The 23,953-nt window shown below is 36.4% G+C and overlaps 1 protein-coding gene across 1 annotated transcript in view; it reads right to left on the reverse strand.

Moving 5' to 3' along the window:
* The window catches only part of USH2A (usherin), a 905,205-nt gene that overhangs the window by 685,515 nt on the left and 195,737 nt on the right, over positions 1 to 23,953 (reverse strand). The window contains exon 14 of the mRNA XM_065936753.1: positions 18,788 to 18,951. Within this exon, the coding sequence (XP_065792825.1) occupies positions 18,788 to 18,951 (164 nt within the window). The remainder of the gene's footprint in view (positions 1 to 18,787; positions 18,952 to 23,953) is intronic.

A 23,953-nucleotide genomic window follows, 5' to 3' on the forward strand; every position in this document is an offset into this window, starting at 1 on the left:
TAAAAATGCTGGGATTGTAACATAGAAAACAGCTTACGGTTACCAAAGGGGAAAGCAGGGGGCAGTGGGGCGTTAAGGGATAAATTGTGAGTTTGAGATTAAAAGATACATACTACTTTATATAAAACAGATAACAAGGACCTATTGCTTAGCACAGGAAACCATATTCAGTATCTTGTAATAATCTATAAGGGGAAAAATCTGAAAAATAATAAACACCCACACATATATATAACTGAATCATTTTGTTGTACACCTGAAACTAACACAACATTGTAACAACTATACTTCAATTTAAAAATGCTGTGATTGTTACAGATTATATGACTGCTTCCATTAGGAATGTAACAGCATTCATCTACGATTTTAGTGATATCTTTATAGTACATAAATATATTTTATGAACACTTTGTTTCTTATCACTGTGTATTTTTTCTTAGTCTCTGTATTTTGAAGAGTAAGTCTACATTTTTCTCCAGAATATAAAAAAGTGAAGGAGAAAAAACAATATCTAGCTATATTTCAAGGGCAATCAACCACCAGTTTATTTATCCCTCTCTGGTTTAAGATACATAAGCCTTCATCCATTAGGGAAGCATAATCTAATCAGACTTTCTCATTAAAGAAGATAACAAAGTCACACGTTACCATTATCTTATTTTTAAAACCATTACTTTTTCTGTTGAAAAAGACTAAATCATGAATCAAATAATTATCAGTATTTTTATATGAAATATCTACAGTCACTAGGTGATAATCAATGTTTAAGAAGACAAGAGTGCACTCACATGATTTAATAAAGATCTAAAACTATTTTCAAACAGGTGGGCAGAGGGTAAAGAAACTAAAAGGCATGGAGCAGTACTCTGGGAAGTTACAGCAAAGTTCTTTTACTCTTTATGTCATGGGCCAAGACCAACCCCAGGTTCAGTGATTCACTAGAAACTCATTCACTCATCCTAAGTCCCACCCTTGGGTAAGATGTATTACAGAGGAAGGGTACAGAGTACAGTCAACATAGGGTAAGGCACACAGGGGAAGTCTGGGGGAAGCCAAGCACAAGCTTCCTGTCACACAGGATGTGTTTAATTCCCCAGCAAGACATGAACACACACATGAAATGTTGCCAACCAGGGAAGTTGATTAGAAACTCTGCACCCAGGGTTCATACAGAAACCATTCGTGATAGGCAGCCTCTATCTCCCACATACCATAATTTCAGACTCCCAGAAGGAAAGAAGGTGTTAAGCAAAACCCATGTCATTTATGCAAAATTTAAGGGAGAGTGAGCCACTCGACAATTCTGAAGATGGTGGGAAATGTTTAAAAAAATCCAAGTTCCCAGATGGTCGCCAAATGCCAACTTTGTAAGCAAACCTTTCTGAAGATAAGCATTCAAGCCTGCTATGTCAGCTTTTCCTACACTTATACCTAGCTCAAAGGGGCACAGCTCTCAGGGACACAGAGGGATGTGAGAAGAGCATCATTTGACCCCTCAATGAAGGGCAGCACCAGCTCAAGGCCACTCCTACACACAGTCAGGGGGCTAGGGATTAAATATTCTGACTCCCCTTTCTCCCAGTCCTCTTCCAGATGACTGGAAGGTTCCTACTTGTAGCTGGAGCCAACTGAAAGTCATGGAGCAAGGGAACCTGCTGATATGGACCATCAAATCTTAGGGGACCGAGTACAGTTAGAGGTATAGAGTAGCAATGCTAAGTCATCCTACACACCACGCAAGGACTCCCAAAGAGCTATTACTAATTCATTGGTACTCATATACTCCACTTTAAAGCCATGCTACAGATGAATAATAACATTTTAAGAAAGTATATCAAGACCACTGAATTTGAAATGTGTAAAATTCCATATCTTATACATAGGCTCCCTAAAGACAGTGTCTCCAGACTTATAGTAGATGATATTGATGTCATATTTTTGAGGAAAAATATTCAACCTAGATACATTGTCATTCTTCCTCTTTTATCTATTTTTTGGTGGTGGGAAGGGGGGGGAGGTTCATTGTTATGTTGGGCTTCCCTGGTAGCTCAGCTGATAAAGAATCTGCCTGCAATGCAGGAGACTCCTGTTTAATTCTTGGGTTGGGAAGATCCCCTGGAGAAGGGAACATCAACTCAATCCAGTATTCTTGCCTGGAGAATTCCATGGACTGTGAGGTCCATGGGGTTGCAAAGAGTTGGACACGACTGAGCGACTTTCACTAGCACTTTTCACATTGTTATGTTAAAAGTCCAACTGTCTGTATGCCTATTGAGATATAAGACAAGAGTATTAACAATCTCAAAATGACACACCAAAAGAGAATTATTTCCAAATAGCACCTTATATTTTTTAATTCAAAGACATGCCATATTTTAATACAGTCACTTTGGTTGGTTTAATACTGACAGCACATCTGAACTTTCAGTGAATTTAATTTAGGGCTCTAAATCCAATTTTTCTTAGTGGAACTTCAAAAACTCATAAACTGTCTCATCTACAGTACTCTCAGAGAGTCTTGTAATCCATGGCAACATAATATTTTTTAGAGAATATTAGTGATTACATCTAAAACTTTGCATGCTCTCAGGAACACAAAAGATTTCAGAGTTAGAGCAATCAAAACTGACCTTCAGACTATTTTCTAAGATAGCAAAACACTATCTTAGTGTTTTGTGGGATGACTGAAACAAAGATGTTTCAGTTCCATGTCAAAGGATGTAGAAAATGATTTGCATTGCATGAAATTTCCTTGGCAATATACACAATCACACACATATATACACACCTGGGCTCTTTCAAATGTTTAAATTTCATTACTTTTTAGGACCATTCTAACAACAATCTTGTCTGACTTCACAATATAAATGAACAGTACTTGTTTGACATTTAAATGAGAATTTTCAAAGACCTGAGGTTTAGATAGTTCAATACCACTCTAAGAAAAATTATTTGGAAATCCTGGGCATGAGATGACTTAAAGCCACTTTTATGTGCTGAAAGTAGGATTCTAAGAAAATGATCATACACTCATTAATCAAAATAGCAAAGAATGTCATTTGTATATAGACTCTCTTTTAAGGAAGGAAAAGTATAATATTGTGACTACATCTATCAGTTGGGGACTATATCCCAGCTTTGGGACTTTGGTAGCTGTATGATTATAGCCAAATTTTAGTCAGATGCTCTGCACCTTTCCTCATTTATAATAAGAACATAATAATTTCTACCTCTGAGGGCCAAAGCAACTATTATAAATATGTTCTAAAAATTAAAGGAAACTATGATAATTATAAAGCTTCTTGATGAAAGTGAAAGAGGAGAGTGGAAAAGTTGGCTTAAAGCTTAACATTCAGAAAACTAAGATCATGGCATCTGGTCCCATCACCTCATGGGAAATAGATGGGGAGGCAGTGGAAACAGTGTCAGATTTTATTTTGGGGGACTCCAAAATCACTGCAGATGGCGACTGCAGCCATGAAATTAAAAGACGCTTACTCCTTGGAAGGAAAGTTATGACCAACCTAGATAGCATATTAAAAAGCAGAGATATTACTTTGCCAACAAAGGTCCATCTCGTCAAGGCTATCTATGGTTTTTCCAGTGGTCATGTATGGATGTGAGAGTTGGATTTATTAAGAAAGCTGAACCATGAAGAATTGATGCTTTTAAACTGTGGTACTGGAGAAGACTCTTAAGAGTCCCTTGGACTGCAAGGAGATCCAACCAGTCCATCCTAAAGGAGATCAGTCCTGGGTGTTCATTGGAAGGACTGATGCTGAAGTGGAAACTCCAGTACTTTGGCCACCTCATGCGAAGAGTTGATTCATTGGAAAAGACCCTGATGCTGGGAGGGACTGGGGGCAGGAGGAGAAGGGGGCAACAGAGGATGAGGTGGTTGGATGTTAACACCAACTCGATGGGCATGAGTTTGAGTAAACTCCAGGAGTTGGTAATGGACAGGGAGGCCCGGCGTGCTGCGATTCATGGGGTTGCAAAGAGTTGGACACGACTGAGTGACTGAACTGAACTGAACTGAACTGATGATAATCATGTTTCAATAAAAAGGAAATTTCAATAGAGAAACAGAATGCATAAAAACACCAAAACCCAGATGAACAACTGAACTATAACTGAAATAGAAAGTTCTCTAAAGAGGGCTCAATGGCAGATTTGAAATGAAAGAAGAAAAAAATCAGAAGAAAAAGAAGAAAAAAACCTTCCATGGTCCTCCAGTGGGTAAGACTCCACGCTTCCAGTACAGGGGGCCCAGGTTTGATTCTTGGTCAGAGAATTAAATCCCACATGCCACAACTGAGAGCTTGCATGTCAAAACTAATGATCCTGTGTGCTGCAAAAGAGACTGAAGATCCTATATGCTGCAACTCATACCCAGCAAGACAAATAAATATTAACACAAGAATCAGTAAACTTGACATAAAGCAACAAACAGAACTTAAAAGATACACAAATATGACTTATCCAATCCAAATAACAAAGAAAAAAATGAACAAAAGTGAAAAGAGCCTCAGAGACCTGAGAGAAAATGTCAGATAAACCATGGGCCAGTATATGTGCAATAGGAATGAACCACAAAAGAGAGAAAAGACACAGAAAGGAGAAAAAAGATTTGAAGAAATATTGACTCAAACTTTTCAAATTCCATGTAAAACACTTATCTCTAGTTCCAAAAAGCATAATGAATCCAAGCAGGATACACACAAAGTGATTCAGACCTCAACACAGCACAATCAAACCTGAGAAAGACAAAAATGAAATCTTGAAAGCAGCAAGAGAAAAATGATTCATACACAACCAAAGAAAAATACAACTAAAGGCTTACAGAAACAATGGATGCCAGAATGTAGTAAAATGACATATTTAAAGCCCTAAAAGCAAAAAAAAAAAAGTTGGTACCAAGAATTCTCTATCTAGAACAAACTACTCATCAAAAATAAGATAAAATAAAGGTATTCTCCAGTATTTTTTTAAAAAACTAAGAAAATTCATTGTTAGCAATTTGGCCCTACAAAACCTAGAAATATTGGATACAGATTGAAAATAATAAAGCAATCCATCAAGCTAAAAGGAAATGATAAAGAGAGTATATTGAATCATGTGAAGATAGAAAAAAACACAGGAAGTAGTACTTATGTGGGTAAATAATGTGGATAAAAATTGAAGTTGGTTCTAATTTCAAGACTAAAGCTACAGTAATCAAAACAGCATGGCATAAGAAGAGACAAAAGGATAAATGGGCTAGGAGAGAGAACTTAGTATGATCAATTGACTCTCTTATGTGGTAATATATAAATAGCAAAATTTACCATTTTAGCCATTTTTAGAGTATGTTTTAGAGGCATTAAGTACATTTAGAATGTTGTGTAACCACTCTGCTATACATTTCTAACACTTTTAAATTATCCTAAGCAGAAACTCTGTACCCATTAAACAACTTTTCATTCCCCTTGCACAGCCTCTTTACTTTTGCTATGTATATCATGTGTGTGCTCAGTCATGTCCGACTTTGTAGCCTCCTGGGCTGTAGCCCGCCAGGCTCCTCTGTCCATAGGACTTTCCAGGCAAGAACACTGGAGTGGGTTGCCATTTCCTCCTTTGGGAGATCTTCCCAACCCAGGGATTGAACCCACATCTTTGGAGTCTCCTGCATTGGCAGATGGGTTTTTTACCAGTAGCGCCACCTGGCAAACCCTGTGTACGTGTATGAATTTGCCTATTCTAGGTATCTCATATAAATGCAATTATGTAATACTTTTTTTTTCATTTGACTTATTCTGCTTAGCATAATGTTTTCAAAGTTTAACCATGTTGTGCATGCTCAGTCACTAGTTGTGTTTGACTCTTTGTGACGCCATGGACTAGAGCCCGCCAGGCTCCTCTGTCCTTGGGAACCATATTATAATAAATATTAGCTCTTATAATAAATATTAGCTCATTATCATTCATTTTTATGGATGAAAGATATTCAATTGTGTGTATATATCACATTTTTCTTATATACTTATCCTTTGATGGACACTTCGGTTTTCTCTGCCTTTTGAGTATTGTGACTATTGTTACATAAATACTGGTATACATATATCTGCTTAAGTTACTGCTTTTAATTCTTAAGAATATTTACTTAAGGGGAGAAATTGCTAGATTATATAGTAATTCTGTGTTTAACATTTTAGGAAGCATCAAACTATTTTCCACAATGACTGCACCATTTTACAGACCCACCAGCAATGCATAACTGTACCAATTTCTCTGTAGCCTTGCCAAACTTGTTATTTTACATATGTTGAGATGGGGCATCTAAGTGAGTGTAAAATGGTATTTCATTATGGTTTTGGTTTGCTTTCCCTAATAAACAATGCTATTGAGTATCTTTTCAAGTGTTTATTTACTATATGTATATTTTCTTTCAAAAACACCTATTCAAATCCTTTGTCCTTTTTTAAATTAAATTCTTCGGTTTTTGTTGTTGAGCTATAGTTCTTCAAATATTCTAGATACTAATCCCCTATCAGATATTGATTTATATTATTTTCTCCTATTTTGTGAGTTGTCTTTTCACTCTGTTAATAGTGTATTTTGATGCCAAAATTTTGAATTTTGAAGAACTCAGATTTATCTTTTTCCTGGTTTTTTTTTCTTTGACTTTTGTGTCATATCAAGGAAAATCTTACCAAATCTAAAGGGATGAAGCTTTTATCTTATGTTTTTCATACGGCTTTGGCTCTTAAGTTTAGGTCTTTGATCGATCATTAGTTAATTTTTATATATGGTGAAAGGTAAATGTTCAATTTCAATCTTTTGCATATGAATAAGTTTCCCCAATATTATTTATTCAAAAGACCACCCTTTATTCATTAAATGGTCTAAACACCCTTGTTTAAATCAACTGACCAGTATATAAGGGTTTATCTATGGGTTTACTAATCTATTTCTTTGGTCTATATATTTATGCCATTACATTATTTTGATTACTGTAGATTTCTCATTATTTTGAAATCAGGAACTGTGAGTCCTCCAGCATGAAAAGGTATTCCAATTGTCTTCTTTTCCAAGATTTGTTTTAGCCTTGAGATTTCATTTTAATTTAAGATGGGTTTTCCTATTGTTGCAAAAAAATGCCATTGGGATTTTGATAGGAATTTGACTGACTCTGAGGACTGCTGGTGGTCTTGACATTTTAACGATATTAAATCTCCCAATCTACAATATGGAATGTCTTTCAATAATTTATGCCTTATTTAATTTTTTAGGAATGTTTTTATAGTTTTCAAGTGTTCAAGTCTTTCTTCTTCTTAAATTTATTACTAACAATTGTATTCATTGTGATGCCACAGTAAACAGAATTGCTTTCTTAATTTCCTTTTCTTTTGTTCATTATTAGAAACACAACTACTTTTAGGTATTGATCTTGTATCATGCAACTTTGCTGAATTTGTTTATTAGCTCTAGTAGCTTTCTTGTGGATTCTTTGGAATTTTCTCTATATAGGATTATGTCATCTGCAAGCAGAGATAGCTTTACTTCTTTCAAATTTGGATGCCTTTTTATTTCTTTTTCTTATCTATTTGTTCTGGTTAGAACTTCTAGTATAATGTTGAATAACAGCCACAAAAGTAGGCATCCTTGTAATATGCTTGATCTGAGTGGAAAAGTTATTAGTATTTGAATACAATACTAATACAATACTATTGAATACCACTAATACTATTGACATTCTGGGAATAATTGAACTAAAATGGGCTGGAATGGGTGAATTTAGCTCAGATGACTATTCTATCTACTACTGTGGGCAGGAATCCCTTAGAAGAAATGGAGTGTCCATCACAGTCAACAAGAGAGTCCAAAATGCAGTACTTGGATGCAATCTCAAAAACAACAGAATGATCTCTGTTTGTTTCCAAGGCATACCATTCAATATCATGGTAATCCAAGCCTATGCCCCAACCAGTAATGCTGAAGAAGCTGAATGGTTCTTTGAAGACTACAAGACGTTTTAGAACTAACACCCCAAAAATATGTCTTTTTCATTATAGGCCTCGGTATGCAAAAATAGGAAGTCAAGAAACACCTGGAGTAACAGGCAAATTTGGCCTTGGAGTACAGAATGCAGCAGGGCAAACGCTAATAGAGTTTTACCAAGAGAACGCACTGGTCACAGCAAACACCCTCTTCCAAAAACACAAGAAAAGACTCTACACATGGACATCACCAGATGGCCAACACCAAAATCAGATTGATTATATTCTTTGCAGCCAAAGATGGAGAAGCTAACGCATATATATGGAATTTTAAAAGATGGTAACGATAACCCTATATGCAGGACAGAAAAAGAGACACAGATGTATAGAACAGACTTTTGGACTCTGTGGGAGAAGGCGAGGGTGGGATGATCTGAGAGAATAGCATTGAAACATGTATATTATCAAGTGTGAAACAGATCTCAGCCCAGGTTGGATGTATGAGACAAGTGCTCAGGGCTGGTGCACTGGGAAGACCCAGAGGGATGGGATGGGATGGGGAGGAGGGATCAGGATGGGGAACACATGTAAATCCATGGCTGATTCATGTCAAAGTATGGCAAAAACCACTACAACAATGTAAAATAATTAGCCTCCAACTAATAAAAATAAATGAAAAACAAAGCAAACAAACAAAAAAAAGGATGAAAAAGCTCTAAACAGTCAGCAAAAACAAGACCAGGAGCAGACTGTGGCTCAGATCATGAGCTCCTTCTTGGAAAATTCAGACTTAAATTGAAGAAAGTAGGGAAAACCACTAAACCATTCAGGTATGACCTAAATCATTTCTCTTATGATTATACAGTGGAAGTGAGAAATATATCGAAGGGACTAGATCTGATAGAGTGCCTGATGAACTACGGACAGAGATTCATGACATTGTACAGGAGACAGGGATCAAGACCATCCCCAAGAAAAAGAAATACAAAAAAGCAAATGGCTGTCTGAGGAGGCCTTACAATTAGCTGTGAAAAGAAGAGAAGCAAAAAGCAAAGGAGGAAAGGAAAGAATTAAGCATCTGAATGCAGAATTCCAATGAACAGCAAGGAGAGATAAGAAAGCCTTCCTCAGCAATCACTGCAAAGAAATAGAGGAAAACAATAGAATGGGAAAGACTAGAGATCTCAAGAAAATTAGAGATACCAAGGAACATTTCATGCAAAGATGGGTTCAATAAGGCACAGAAATGGTATGGACTTGACAGAAGAAGATATTAAGAAGAGGTGGTAAGAATACACAGAGAACTGTACAAAAAAGATCTTCATGACCCAGTTAATCATGACAGTGTGATTACTCACCTAGAGTCAGACATCCTGGAATGTGAAGTCAAGTGGGCCTTCGGAAGCATCACTACAAACAAAGCTAGTGGAGGTGATGGAATTCCAGTTGAGCTATTTCAAATCCTAAACGATGATGCTGTGAAAGTGCTACACTCAGTATGCTGGCAAATTTGGAAAACTCAGCAGTGGCCACAGGACTAGGAAAGGTCAGTTTTCATTCCAATCCCAAAGAAAGGCAATGTCAAAGAATGCTCAAACTATTGCACAATTGCACTCATCTCACACACTAGTAAAGGAATGCTCAAAATTCTCCAAGCCAGGCTTCAGCAATATATGAACCGTGAATGTCCAGGTGTTCAAGCTGGCTTTAGAAAAGGCAGAGGAACCAGAGGTCAAATTGCCAACATTCACTGGATCATTGAAAAAGCAAGAGAATTCCAGAAAAACATCTATTTCTGCTTTATTGACTTTGCCAAAACCTTTGACTGTGTGGATCACAACAAACTATGGAAAATTCTGAAAGAGATTGGGAATACCAGACCACCTGACCTGCCTCTTGAGAAACCTATATGCAGGTCAGGAAGCAACAGTTAGAACTGGACATGAAACAATAGACTGGTTCCAAATCGGGAAAGGAGTATGTCAAGGCTGTATATTGTCACCCTGCTTATTTAACTTACATGCAGAGTACATCATGAGAAACGGTGGGCTGGAAGAAGCACAAGCTGGAATCAAGATTGCCGGGAGAAATATCAATAACCTCATATATGCAGATGACACCACCTTTATGGCAGACAGTGAAGAAGAACTAAAGAACCTCTTGATGTAAGTGAAAGAGGAGAGTGAAAAAGTTGGCTTAAAGTTCAACATTCAGAAAACTAAGATCATGACATCCAGTCCCATCACTTCATGGCAAATAGATGTGGAAACAGTGGAAACAGTGGCTGACTTTATTTTGGGGGGTTGCAAAATCACTGCAGATGGTGACTGCAGCCATGAAATTAAAAGACACTTACTCCTTGGAAGGAAAGTTATGACCAACCTATACAGCATATTAAAAAGCAGAGACATTACTTTGCCAAAAAAGGTCCAGGCTATGGTTTTTCCAGTGGTCATGTATGGATGTGAGAGTTGGACTATAAAGAAAGCTGAGCCCCGAAGAATTGATGCTTTTGAACTGTGGTGTTGGAGAAGACTCTTGAGAGTCCCTTGGACTGCAAGGAGATCCAACCAGTCCATCCTAAAGGAGATCAGTCCTGGGTGTTCATTGGAAGGACTGATGCTGAAGTTGAAGCTCAATACTTTGGCCACCTGTTGCAAAGAGCTGATTCATTTGAAAGACCCTGATGCTGAGAAAGATTGAGGGCAGGAGGAGAAGGGGGCGACAGAGGATGAGATGGTTGGATGACATCACTGACTCAATGGACATGAGTCTGAGTAAACTCTGGGAGTTGGTGATGGACAGGGAGGCCTGGAGTGCTGTGGTTCATGGGGTCACAAAGAGTCGGACACGACTGAGCAACTGAACTGAACTATATGAATATAAGTATAATGTTAGCCATTGGGTCAGTTGATTTTTTGCCTATACACCAGGATAGCTTAATAAGGAAAGGTTATAATCATTTTAAAAGTATGTTGATAGAACATTTGAATATCCATGTTTCAAAAAATAAAAATGAAATAAAGAAGAAAGATGCTAATAATAGACCTAATATGAAAGCTAAAAAAAGAAAATTTCATATGATAATACAGGATAAAATCTTTGTTGCACTGGGTCAAGAAAAATTTCTTGGATAAAATGCAAAAAGTTATGATTCAACAAAAAAATATTAACTTTGGTAAATTACACTTCATCATAATTAAAAGCTCTTGGATTTAAAAACACACCATTAAGAAAATTTTAAATATAATTCACAAAATGGGAGGAAATAATTACAATTTGTATCTCAAGTATATAAAGAATTCTTTAACTCAGTAAGATAAGCAACTCAATTAAAACATGGGCAAAAGACATAAAAAAACATTTACCAAGGAAAACACAGGTACAGTAAATAAAAACATGAAAAGGTACTCAAAAGCATTCGTCAGTACAAAAAAATGCAAATTAAAAACTACAATGAGATACTACTATCTCACACACATAAAGTGACTATAATAATATATTGAAAGTCACTCAGTCATGTCTGACTCTTTGCAACCCCATATACTGAAGCCTGCCAGGTTTCTCTGTCCATGGGGATTCTCCAGGCAAGAATATTGCAGTGGGTAGCCATTCCCTTCTCCAGGAAATCTTTCCAACGCAGGGATGGAACCCAGGTCTATCTGCATTGCAGGCAGATTCTTTACTGTCTGAGCCAGCAGGGAAGCCCATAATGATACATGGTCAATGCCAACACTGCTGAGGTCATAGAGAAACTGGATCTCCCAAAAACTATATGTAGAAATGCAAAATAGTACAGCCATGATGGTAAATAACTTGAAAGTTTCTGAAAAAGTTCAAATCACATTCACCATATACTCACTATGCTCTGAGACAAACCTAAGAGACATAAAAACATGTCCACATGAAGACTTGTACCCATGTGTTCATGATAGTGTTATTCATAATGGATAAACACTGGAAACAATTAATACGTGCAACAACTCAATGTATAAACAAAATATAGTAAATGGTATCTTACTCAGCAATTAAAAGGAATTAACTACTGAGAAAAAAAAAAATGGATGAATCTCAAAAATACAGTGCTAAGAGAAAGGAGTCAGATACAAAAACCTAAATATTGTATGATTTCATTTATATTAAATATTTTAGATAGGCAAAATTGTGTCAGGAACTAGATAACAAGTTACTTGAAGTTGAAGTGGGAATTGACTGAAAATGGGTACACGGGAACTTTTCTGAAGTGATAGAAATATTTAATGACTGGATTATAGTTATGCTTTCACAACAATAAATTTAGTGATATTCAACAAACTGTACACTTAAAATGGTTAAATTTATGAGATATAAATCATACTTCAATAAAGCTGTTAATATAATAAGAGATTGATAGATTTCTGGGAAGATGGCAGCATAGGAAGAACCAGGAATCTGTTTTCCCACCAAGACAACAGTTTGCACTGGCAGAATCTAGTATAACCTCCTTGGAACTCTGGAGTCTATTGAAAGCTTGCAACTTCCAGGGGAAGGGTTGAATGGTAAATTGCAGTTAATTTTGATCAATTTCAGCTCTTTGTCCAGTAGAAGTACCCATCTCCCACCCCTGCTCCATGAAATGAAGCTGCACACGTGTTTCTGGAACAGAGTGCATACAGCCTGCAGGAACTAGAGTGGGCAAAAAGACCCTTTTGTCCAAATACTCGGAATCTGTGCTCTGATTGCTGATTGTTGCTTCTTATCACAGAGTTGCAGACAAAAAGGACAGTGGCCATTGTTCAACCATCTGCACTACTGCAAGAACTCCCCTCAGAGATCAAAAGGACTTTAACAAGAATTTTAAAAGCCAGTACTCTGTCCTTTTATTTTTCTCTTCTTACCCTTTTTGTAGTCAGTCAGATATTTATGTATGCATAGGTTATATATGTACTTAAATCTTTTTTATATTCAACTCACATTTATATTTATCCTTTTTTATCATCCACATTTTAAAATCTCTATTTACAGAGGATCCTACAGCTTTCCTTAAAGCAATTTTACTGTGGTAAAATATACATAGCATAAAATTTGGCAAGTTAACCATTTTTAAATGTACAGTTAAGTGATATTAAACACTTTCATAATGTTGTGCACCAACAAACTGGATAATCTCAATGAAAAGGACAAATTCCTAGAAAGACAAAACTTACCAAGACTAAAGCACAAAAAAATAAAGCATCTGAATAGACCTGTATTAGTAATGAAATTGAATCAGTAATCAAAATCTTGCAACAAGGAAAAGTCCTGGACTTGATTAATTAATTGGTAAAGTATATCAAACTAAATAAAAACCAATACTAATTCTTCTCAAACTTTTCCAAATACTTGAAGAGGAGGGAACCCTTCCTAACTCAGTCTATGAGGTCAATATTTTCCTGATGCCAAAGCCAGAAAAAGGCAAAAGAAAAGACAACTACAGAACAATATATCTCATGAATTGATGAAAATATCCTCAACAAAGTACCAGCAGATGAAATTCAGCAACATATTGGGATGATTATATACCATGATCAAGTGGGACTAATTCCTGGAATGCAAAGATGCTTCAGCACACATAAATTGATCAATCAACACATCACATTAACAGAATGAGGAAAATTTAAACCACATAATCATCCAAACTGATACAGGAAAACAATTTGATAAAAGTCACACCCCAAAAAAAAAAAAAAAAAAAAAGTCACATCCCTTCAAAAAAATAAATAAATGAACTGGAATAAAAGGAAAATAATAAAATTCATATATGAATAAACCTTCAGCAAATATCACACTCAATGGTTGAAGACTTAAAGATTTTTCTCAAGGATCAGGAACAACACAAGGATTCCTGCTGTCATCATTTCTACTCAATCAATATAGTATTGCAAGTTCTAGCCAGAGCTATTAGACATGAAACAAAAATAAAAGACTCCCAAATCAAAAAGGAAAATTATCTTTGTTTATAGATGATCTTTTATGTAGAAAACCCTAAAGATTCCACATACACACAAAACATTTAGAACTAATAAATGAATTAAGCAATGCTGCAAAATATAATACAAAGTCAATAAACAAAAATGAGTAGGCTTCCCAGCTGGCTCAGTGGTAAAGAATCAGTTGCTAATGCAGGAGACGCAGGAGACATGGGTTCAATCCCTGGTTCAGGAAGATCCTCTGGAGGAGGAAATGGCAACTCACTCCACAATTCTTGCCTGGAAAATTCCATGGACAGAGGAGCCTGGTGGGCTACAGTTCATGGGGTTGCAAAAGAGTCAGATAAACTGAACAGCAGGCCTGGCAAACAAAAGTCCATAGGATCTCTATACACTAAAAATGGAAAATCTGGAAAGATAATTATGAAAACAATCAGTTACGATAGCATCAAAAAGAATCCTTAGGAATTAAATTAATCAAGGAGACAAAAGACACACCGAAAATTATAAAACTTTGTTGAAAGAAATTAAAGATGACTTAAAGGAATGGAAACACACCCAACCATGGATTGGAAGACTTAAAATTGTTGAATGCCAACACTATCCAAAGAAATCTACAAATTTAATAGAATCTTTGTCAAAACATCAGTGACATTTTTTGCAGAAGTAGGAAATTCTCTAAATCCATATGCAATCTTAAGGGACTTGAAAATAATCAAAACAATCTGGAAAAAGAACATAACTGGAAGATGTACACTTTTTGATAACAAACCTACAACAAAACTACAGTAATCAAATAATGTGGCCCTGGAATAAAGACAGATATTTAAACCAAGGGAATAGAGTCCAGAAATAAAAACCCACCTATATGGTCAAATGATCTCTAACAAGGAAGCCAAGACGATTCAATAGGGGTAGTAAAGTCTATTCATGAAACTCAGAAAACTGGACATCTACATGCAAAAGAATGTAGATGGATCCTTATCTAACATCATCTATAAAAATTAACTGAAATAGATCAAAGATTTAAATGAAAGACCTAAAACTATAAAATTCTAATAAGAAAACTCAGGGAAAAAGCTTTGCAACATGGAGTTTGGCAATGATTTCTCACATGTTAAAACCACAGGTAACAAAAGAGAAAAATAGACAAATAGGAGGCCATCAAAAAATTTATAATTTGTTCACCAAAGACACTATCAACAGATTAAAAAGGCAGCCCACAGAATGAAAGAAAATATTTGCAAATCATATACCTGGCAAGGGACCAGCTTCCGTAATATATATGGAACTCCTACAACTCAACAAAAACAACAAAAAAATTCAATTAAGAAAGGGTAAAGTACTTGATTAGATATTTGTAAAAGAATCTTCACAAGTAACCAGCAAGGACATGAAAAGATGCTCAATATCAGTAACCACTGGGGAAATGCACATCTACAAAATTACAGTGAGATAACATTTATATTATTAGGAAGGCTACTTTAAATAAACAGGAAAGAAATGTTGACGATGGTAGGGAAATGGAATCCTTGGGCACTGCTGGCAAGGATGTAATATGGTAAAGCTGTTGTGAAAAAGCAGCTTCCTCCAAAAAGTATAAGTAGAATTACCATATGATTCAGCAATCTCACTTCTGAGAATACACCCAGTAGAATTGAAAGTGGAATCTTGAAGAGATCTTTGTACACCCATATTCGTAAAACATTATTCAAAAAACCTAAAGCATGACAGCAACTAAAGCATAGTATCTGTGTATTAACAGATGAATGGGTGAGTAAAAGGTGGTATATACATGTCATGGGATATGGTTCAGTCTTATAAGGAAGGTCATTCTGGCATACGCTAAAATATGGATAAACCTGGAGGACATATGGTAAGTGAAATAAGCAGAATACCTAACAAAAGTAACAAAAAGGCAAATACTTTATGTTATTCCTTATATAAAATACTTAGATTATTAAAAATCATAGAGACAGAAAGTAAAATTATGGTAGCCAGGAGGTAGGGGGAGGGATATTACTGCTTAATGAGTATAGAGTTTCAGTTTCACAAGCAGAAAACAGTTAACGGAGATGGATGGTAGTCATGGCTGCACACCATTATGAAAATATCTAACATCTCCAAACTGTACATTTAAAAATAGTTAATATGGTAAAGTTAATGCATGATATTTTATCACAATAAAATAGTTTTTAAAGGAGAACTATGAGATCCTGTCTGAGAAGTAGAGATAAAAATGTGAAAGACTACCACTAAATAATCAAGAATAAATATAAATGTGAGTTGAGTATCAAAAAGATTTAGGTACATACATGACATATGCATACATAAATATATTTGTTTGTTTAGTTAAATTCAGAGCCAGAAACTTAGGGCAAATGGTATGTCATTCAGTAGGAAAGCGCTCAGAAAGCAGAACTCTTTAATACCTTCTGTGTCTATCTCTGTATCAAAGAGAATGACTATCATTTTAAAAGCATACAACAGTTATTCACAGGAAAGAACTAAATAACATAATAAGGAAACTAAATTACATAATAAGTTAGACTATGAGAGAGGGTCTAACTACTTTAGTTTAATTTATTCTCCTGCATTCTAGAAAGTATATCCTAGGATTCCCACCCTGATTCTCTGTCTTAAAAGAGATCACAGATGATATCGCTAAGCTTTTGTCAATGGCTAAGGCAGTGTAAAAGAAAATAGTTACAATACTGTGGTTCCCAAATCAGATTCTTGAAATTAGTCGGACACAGAAAAATACACAGCCGAGGTAGTTCACAGTTTCAACAATAGATAGCACTACGTTCCTTTCAATAGCATCCTATCTTTGTGCAGTTGGTTATTCTGCCTGTTGCTGGGATAAAAAGCCAGGATCACAGGAAAATCAGCGTGGAACAGGACAGAAAGCGGCCCCCTTCACATTCATCCCACAGTTAGCCCTTTTCTGCGCCCTTCATTTACTCCTTTTTATTCTCACTGTGTGCATCATGCTTATTGGCTGTGCTGTGTGCTTCTTTAGGGCAGGAACCCTGTCTAATTTTTAAAATGCTTTACCTCTATTGATGCTGAGCTTCCAACTTTGTTTTGTAAACATTGTGAAACCCCAGCCTAAAACAGAAGCAGCAAAACCACCACCATAAGAAGCTGGACGAACGTGTTCCATACTAAGGATTACAATTTTAAAGAGATAGAAAGCCAAAAGGACCATATCCAGAAAAGAGTAATTATAAATATGCAATTTTTTTAACTATTAAGAATTGAAAGCCTTTGGACAGACTAAAAATATTTAACCCAGAGAAGAAAAATCTTAACATAAAAGTAAATGTCTACCACTACTATGAAAGGTAGGCCAGGTTTTGTGACCAGACCATCCACTTTTGCCCGAGGTGTAATTCCTAGACTGTGTCTCAAGTGTGAGCACAGGTAGTGAAAATGGGGCAGATGCTTATATTTTCATACAACATTTGTGGCAGAACCGATCAAAACATTGCTATGATTCCATATGTGAATGTAAAACTGTCACAATTCTATTATAAATGATTTCTATGACTGGCAACCAAGGAAATATGCTCGAATTTCTATTGCTCACAAATCCATCAATTACATAGTTAATCAATGAATAATAAATATTAATTAAATGTTCAGTGAATCCAGATTGGTGTTTAGACTATATTTACACACACAGGCAATTATTATACTCTTTTCCCAAGTTTAACATAAATACCTATGGTTTTGCTTATACTAAAATCCAGAGAGATCAATGAAACACAGGATACTGAAGATAAAACACACAGATACAAAAGCTGAATATGTCTTTTTAATCATTAGCTACACCCTGCCTTTCACTACCTCAAAATCTAGTGGAACTGCTGTGGAACTCAACGTCTTATTACTTCTCTGTCTCTCCCTTAAATATAGACAGCACTCTTCCAGGCATGCTTGTTTATGATGATTTGTCTGGACTTGTGGCATTTCCTAGCATTGTGACTCATGATATGGTCTCACAACACCTCAAGGAGAAAATGCATTGTGCAATATATTATTGAGGAATCCTTACCACATGTTCTTAGTAGGTATTTCTTGGGCATTCTGGGAAAGGCAAGGATATACTATCTTGAGGCAAATATAGAGAAATCACCAATATGCTATGAAATTGTAGCATATTGCAAGTGATCTTGAGAAGCCACTTCAAGGCGCTGAAGAATAATGTTGAGAAGTCAAAAGACACTATGATGTAACTTTTGGCTTCTAAGAGTTAACACAAAAAAGTGAGAGATGTTGAAACAACTAATACAACTTAAAGTAGAAAGACAGGAATATCAATTACATGAGTAACATGCAGCGATAAACAATGATAATAATTGCTACAATATCAATAAACATCTAATAGCAGCATAGTGTCCATAAAACTGGGAGGATAGAAGGACATAAACCTCACAACAAATAAGTATAAATCTTCCATTTCCTATGGAAATCACCTGGAAATGTTCTTAAGTGGCAAGTTAACCAGTCATATCAGTTTCACAATGCTATCCTAAATTTTACGTGGTAAGTCTCACATTCTGGGAAAACCTTCAGTCTGGGGTAAACCAAGACTATAGTCACCTTGCTAGCAATACCATTCCAACAGACCAGTGTAAATTTCCCACTACTCAGATAATTGCATAACTATATTCAATGCTCTAATCAAGGAAAAGAACCCAGATTTCATTTAGTGGTTTTTTTTTTTTTTTCATTTCTCACTTAAATTCTCCAAATTGTACCTAAGCCTTTCTGATGGGTTCTCAATGAAGAAAGAAATTAATGAGACACTGCCCTGTGTGATGTTGCTTCATGCATGGACCAGAGTTCACTTACTTTTGCTACAGCCCAATGGGTTGCTGATATCCAAATGGCTTGCATTGGAAACACAGGTATCACACTTTGATCCAGTAACAAATCGTTTACAGAAACACTGGCCCGTGACCGAGTGACAGGTTTCATTTAAGGCTCCTGAGAGATGACAATTGCAAGGCTGACATCTGAAAATAAGACAAATAAACCATTAAAGAAAATAACGCTTTGATTATCAATCCATGAAAAAAGTTACATCTATTTATAACACTGTGGATGCATGAGTCAAGTGTTCGGGCCTGGTGGGCTGGGAAGACCCAGAGGAATCGGGTGGAGATGGAGGTGGGATGGGGGACAGGGATGGGGAATACGTGTAACTCTATGGCTGATTCATATCAATTTATGACAAAACCCACTGAAAAATAAAAAATTTAAAAAAAATAGTCTGTTTTAACTGGTATATTGAAAAAGATTCTTGAGCTAAACAAACACAAAATAAAACAGAAAGATACCTTTATCAAAATGCTATTCACAATAAAATCTCTTCAAAGCCTTCTCTTTGTACATTAATTAATAGCAAGAAAGTGTTACATTGCTTTTTTATATGCAATGATACCTCTTGTGACTTATTTTGCATGCTAGTTGCTCCATTAAGAACACTGTAAACTTCTCATCCTTACAAAAGCAGTTCTCCCGATAGCTAAAAATTAAGATTCAATACCCAAACTAGAGGAGGAAATGGCAACCCACTCCAGTATTCTCTGGAGAACCCCATGGACATAAGAGCCTTGCAGGCTACAGCTCATGGGATTGCAAAGAGCAGGTCATGGCTGAGCGACTGAACGTGCACCCATAAAATTATCTAAGTATCTTTCAAGCTGTGAAATAGAAAACTGGGTGTGATAATTATGGCTCCCCCTAAAAGTCTTGTAATCCTACAGTCTTTTAAAGAGTCAAAATTATATAGCTTAATAAAGACTAAATTTTGCTAAGAAAACAGTTTGAGGAAGATATGTTCAAATACTGTTGATGCCTTACATATGTTATATATCATTTTTAACTTTTGTATTAAACTCCTTTACCCAAAATGATGAGAGCATTATTCTGATCTATGAAGAGATGCTATCAATGCAAACATAATGAAAGAACTTCATTTCAACTTAAATTTCTTGGACTCAAAGTTGATTGTAAAAATCAGTCTTGGCATTTTACCATGATAGTAACTAAGACTCGTTCCTTCAGAGTGAATTTTTCACTCGGAGCATGTCAATGTCATAGACTGGGATAGTACCACCATGAAGCCTTAGGGCTTCCCTGGTGGCACAGATGGTAAAGAATCTGCCTGCAATGTGGGAGACCTGGGTTCGATCCCTGGGTTGCAGGGCATGGCAACCCACTCCAGTATTCTTTCCTGGAGAATCCTCATGGACAGAGGGGCCTGGCGGGCTGCATTCCATTGGGTTGCAAAGAGTCAGACATGACTGAGCAACTAAACATAGCAGAGCCCAGCACAGCATGAAGCGTTAAGCAAAACATCACACATACAAAGACCATGACCTTTAAAGAGGAGCTTTCCAGAGGGCACATTGAAAACAACATGCACAGTATGGCTTCACCTATATTTTCTAATAAAGATGCTGGATGGATAGAGTTACTTCATCTCACTGCAACTTTCACCGTGTGATCTCCTGGGTAATCATTCAACACCCTTAAAAAAGCTGATAAAAGCTAAGGCTGCTAAATAAGCTGAAAATTTGTTTTATGGACTAATATCACCTTGGGAGTAAATAAAGTACAGTATGTCTCAAAAACTACTACACCGTAGTTTGCCCTTTTTTGTCATGATAAGAGTACATTTTTCCCCTCCAAACAACTACAGGATGTCCTTTACGTGTAGACAGAATTCCATCTCAAACAGATATCTTGTTTAGCCTATTTAAGTATTAGAGCTGACGAAAATTATGCATGGAAATTAAAATGGAATTACAGAAGCAACAAAATATTTAATTTGCTCCTAACTTCATTATATGCTATTACTTAGAATATATTGTTTGTCGGCTGTTAGTATAATATTGGTAAGCATAAACAATAAGAGACAAGCTTCTCTCAATGCACATATATATCACTACACCACTCATGAATAAGTGTCTCTTGAGTATTTCAGCTTTTATTACCATTCACTCATGAGACAATCACATTTATTTTCCATACAGTACATTTAGAGTAATAGTTTCCAGTGTATAATTCCCTTCCTTGATGGAGATCTATTTTCTTCCTGCTAACTGCTACATGCTTAACTCCAAGTCAGCTCTGTCAATATCCATGGGATATTAAGTTCCAAATCCAAATCGAATAAATAAACTGCTTCTTAGGAAACCACATAGTGTTTTGAGTAACTAAATATGACTCTTACTGGTTTCACAGTCTCTTAACTCAACTCTTTTTATATGGATCTTCTCTGACTTATAATTGCTTGACTTAATAAGAGAGATTTTTACCTGGATGAAGTTTACAGGAGACTTTTCTGAATATTATAGTTTGTTTCTAGCCTAAAGGACACTGGGGATAATTTTGTAATTAAAGTTTAAGCAAAATGATTCCTGTAAATTTCTCAGCCTCTCAAATATAATTTTAAACATTTCCAAGACTCCTTAGCAAATAAGCTACAGGTTTGATGTCATTTTATAAGTTATCCTTCCTCAAGAGCATCTACTAAATGAAATACATTTCACATTTATTAAAACAAAATTATATGTAATAAAGAAAAAGACATTTTAAGCTTAGAAAGAGAAACACCAAACTAAGATGAATTGTGATATTGATTTTGTCAGGATAAATGGTTTTTGTAATATTAATATAAAGAAACCTTTATTACACTGACTCTCCTGGTACAGCTAGGGCTTCTCCCGCAATCTGTTTAAAATCTTCATTTTTCATCCTTATGGGAAAACCTCACTTGCTAAATGGATTTCATAAAGAGTAATCTGTCAAGATTTATATAGATAAACAATTTGTGATGTTTATTGACCAGTTCATTACGGTAAACAAAATAGCAGGGAAGCACTGCTAATCTCTGCTAGCTCTGTGCTATTGCAGTTCTGCACGGGTCCTTACGCTACCCCAGCGTTTACTGAATTCAATGCAAAAGAAATTCACTGGCTTCAGTCTCTTAAATCTCAAACCTAGTGTATTTTCCTTTCTAGGGAGCCTCTTCCATTTGGGCAAACAGTAAGAAAAAGGAGTTATCCTACTTATTACGACTCAGAAACATCAGTATGAATGAAGGGGATGTATTTCAATACTGGATTTCACTATCAGAAACTTCATCATGTGAGGAAGAGCTACTACAAGAGGGGGTCCAGGGATACAACCCAGGATAAAGATAACTTTACTGATGTTTCTCTTTGGAGAACTCTCTTCTGTCTGGGGCCTCAAAGGTACCATCAAATTGATTTAAAGATATTGACTGATATCAATAATATTCACTGAGGGCCAACTATGTTACAGGACTGGAGCAGGACATAAAGATGAATAAGACAGAGCTGTCCTTGTTTTCAAGGAACTCATAGTCTAGTGATAAATAAAAAGTGGAAAGAGCATTAACAAAGATGTATGCAGACTTTTGGGGGACACAGGAAGGGGCAATTTGGTGGAAAAGGATGGGAAAGAAGTAATATGGAAGAAACTTAGAGATGTGTGGGCTAATAAATATTAAAAGATGGACTGGAATAAGCCAGGCAAACAGGGAGGGGAGAAAGTAGAGACAAGACACAGCAGGAGAGTGTATGAAATTAAGTAATTCAAGCATTTTTGATTTAAATTCTGAATAGGAAGGTGCTGACAGATAACGCTGGAAAGTGAAGAAGAGGTAAGATATTGCCAGATTAGGTGCAACGCTGATAGTGGGAAAAGACAGGATAAATTTAATAAATGTTTAGCATATAAAACCAGTAGGATGGGGTGGACAGATTGAAAGGAGAAGGGAAGAAGGGCCTGGAGTTATTCCTAGTTTTCTAATTTGTTGAAATAGTGGATGACGTAGTCAACATTTAATATACAGAACAAAGGAGGAAAAGACATTCAATTGCTGAGGGATTTTAGACAAGGATTATTAATGATTATTAAAGAATAGAAGAGAAAGGGGCTTCATGGTGAATTGGGGAAATTGGACAGAGTTTTCTTCCATCCTTTCCTAACACAAAGACTAGCAACTAGTAAGTGTTTGATAAACATTGTTGAATAAAAGAATGAATAAAGCACTAGAAAACTTTAGACATAGGACACCACAGATAAATCTGAATGTGGCATGTAACTTTAATAACAATTTAACTCTTTTGAGCCCTTTCTGATTGGCATAGCTGTCCCTCTGCTAGCCTCTCCACAAGGAAGGGGCCACCCTTTTTTAAGGGCTGGCCTTCTACTCAAACTCCCTAAGGCCAGAAGCGCTCTCTGCTGGCTTCTTTTGTGCAGGACCCCACGAGTGTCCTCGAGAGGAGTTTGGTTTTCCCCTGGGTAAGATTTTATTCGATCTCTGCAGTGGATGTGTGGTCTGAGGTTCTTCATTTTCCTTTCTTCGCAGTCTACTAGTAACATCAGATTCTCCTAGAAACAACAACCAGAATTATAAGAGGGGCTTGGGGCTAGGAAATCCTCTGTATGCCAGCCAAAAGCTGTACTCACATGACTTATTGGAGAGTAAGTGAGTGGTATCGCCTCATCAAGAAGCGGGAGGTCAACAGTGTTCGGTCCACCCTCCCTAGTGAAGCCTTCCTACATATAAAGGGGTTCAGAAGAGCTGGACTTGGGCAGTGACTCCCTTGCATCCAGACAACAGCACCATCTGAGTCCAGGGTGAGGACATTCCTGTCATCCAGAGAAGAGCTTGCTATGGTGCCTGGCAGCTCCTCCTCTGTCGGTGCTGCACCTTATCACAGGGAATGCAGACCACATCTGACCCACTGATCACCAACGCCAGACATATCACAGAAAAAGAAATCCCAGAAGACTCACTGTAATAACAGTATTCACACATTTACCTCCAGAAGCTCTAGTCTTCCTTTCCTTAACTTCCTCATTATATTAATATGGTAGCTTTGAGGTCTGAATGTAGATTAAAACTCTTAAAGCACTCTTAGGGAGAAGCAAGCACAGTACTTCTGTGACCCCAGAGGCAGAAATAAGACCAGGTGA

This window comes from Muntiacus reevesi, chromosome 5 (genome assembly GCF_963930625.1).
Source record: "Muntiacus reevesi chromosome 5, mMunRee1.1, whole genome shotgun sequence".
NCBI lineage: Eukaryota > Metazoa > Chordata > Mammalia > Artiodactyla > Cervidae > Muntiacus > Muntiacus reevesi.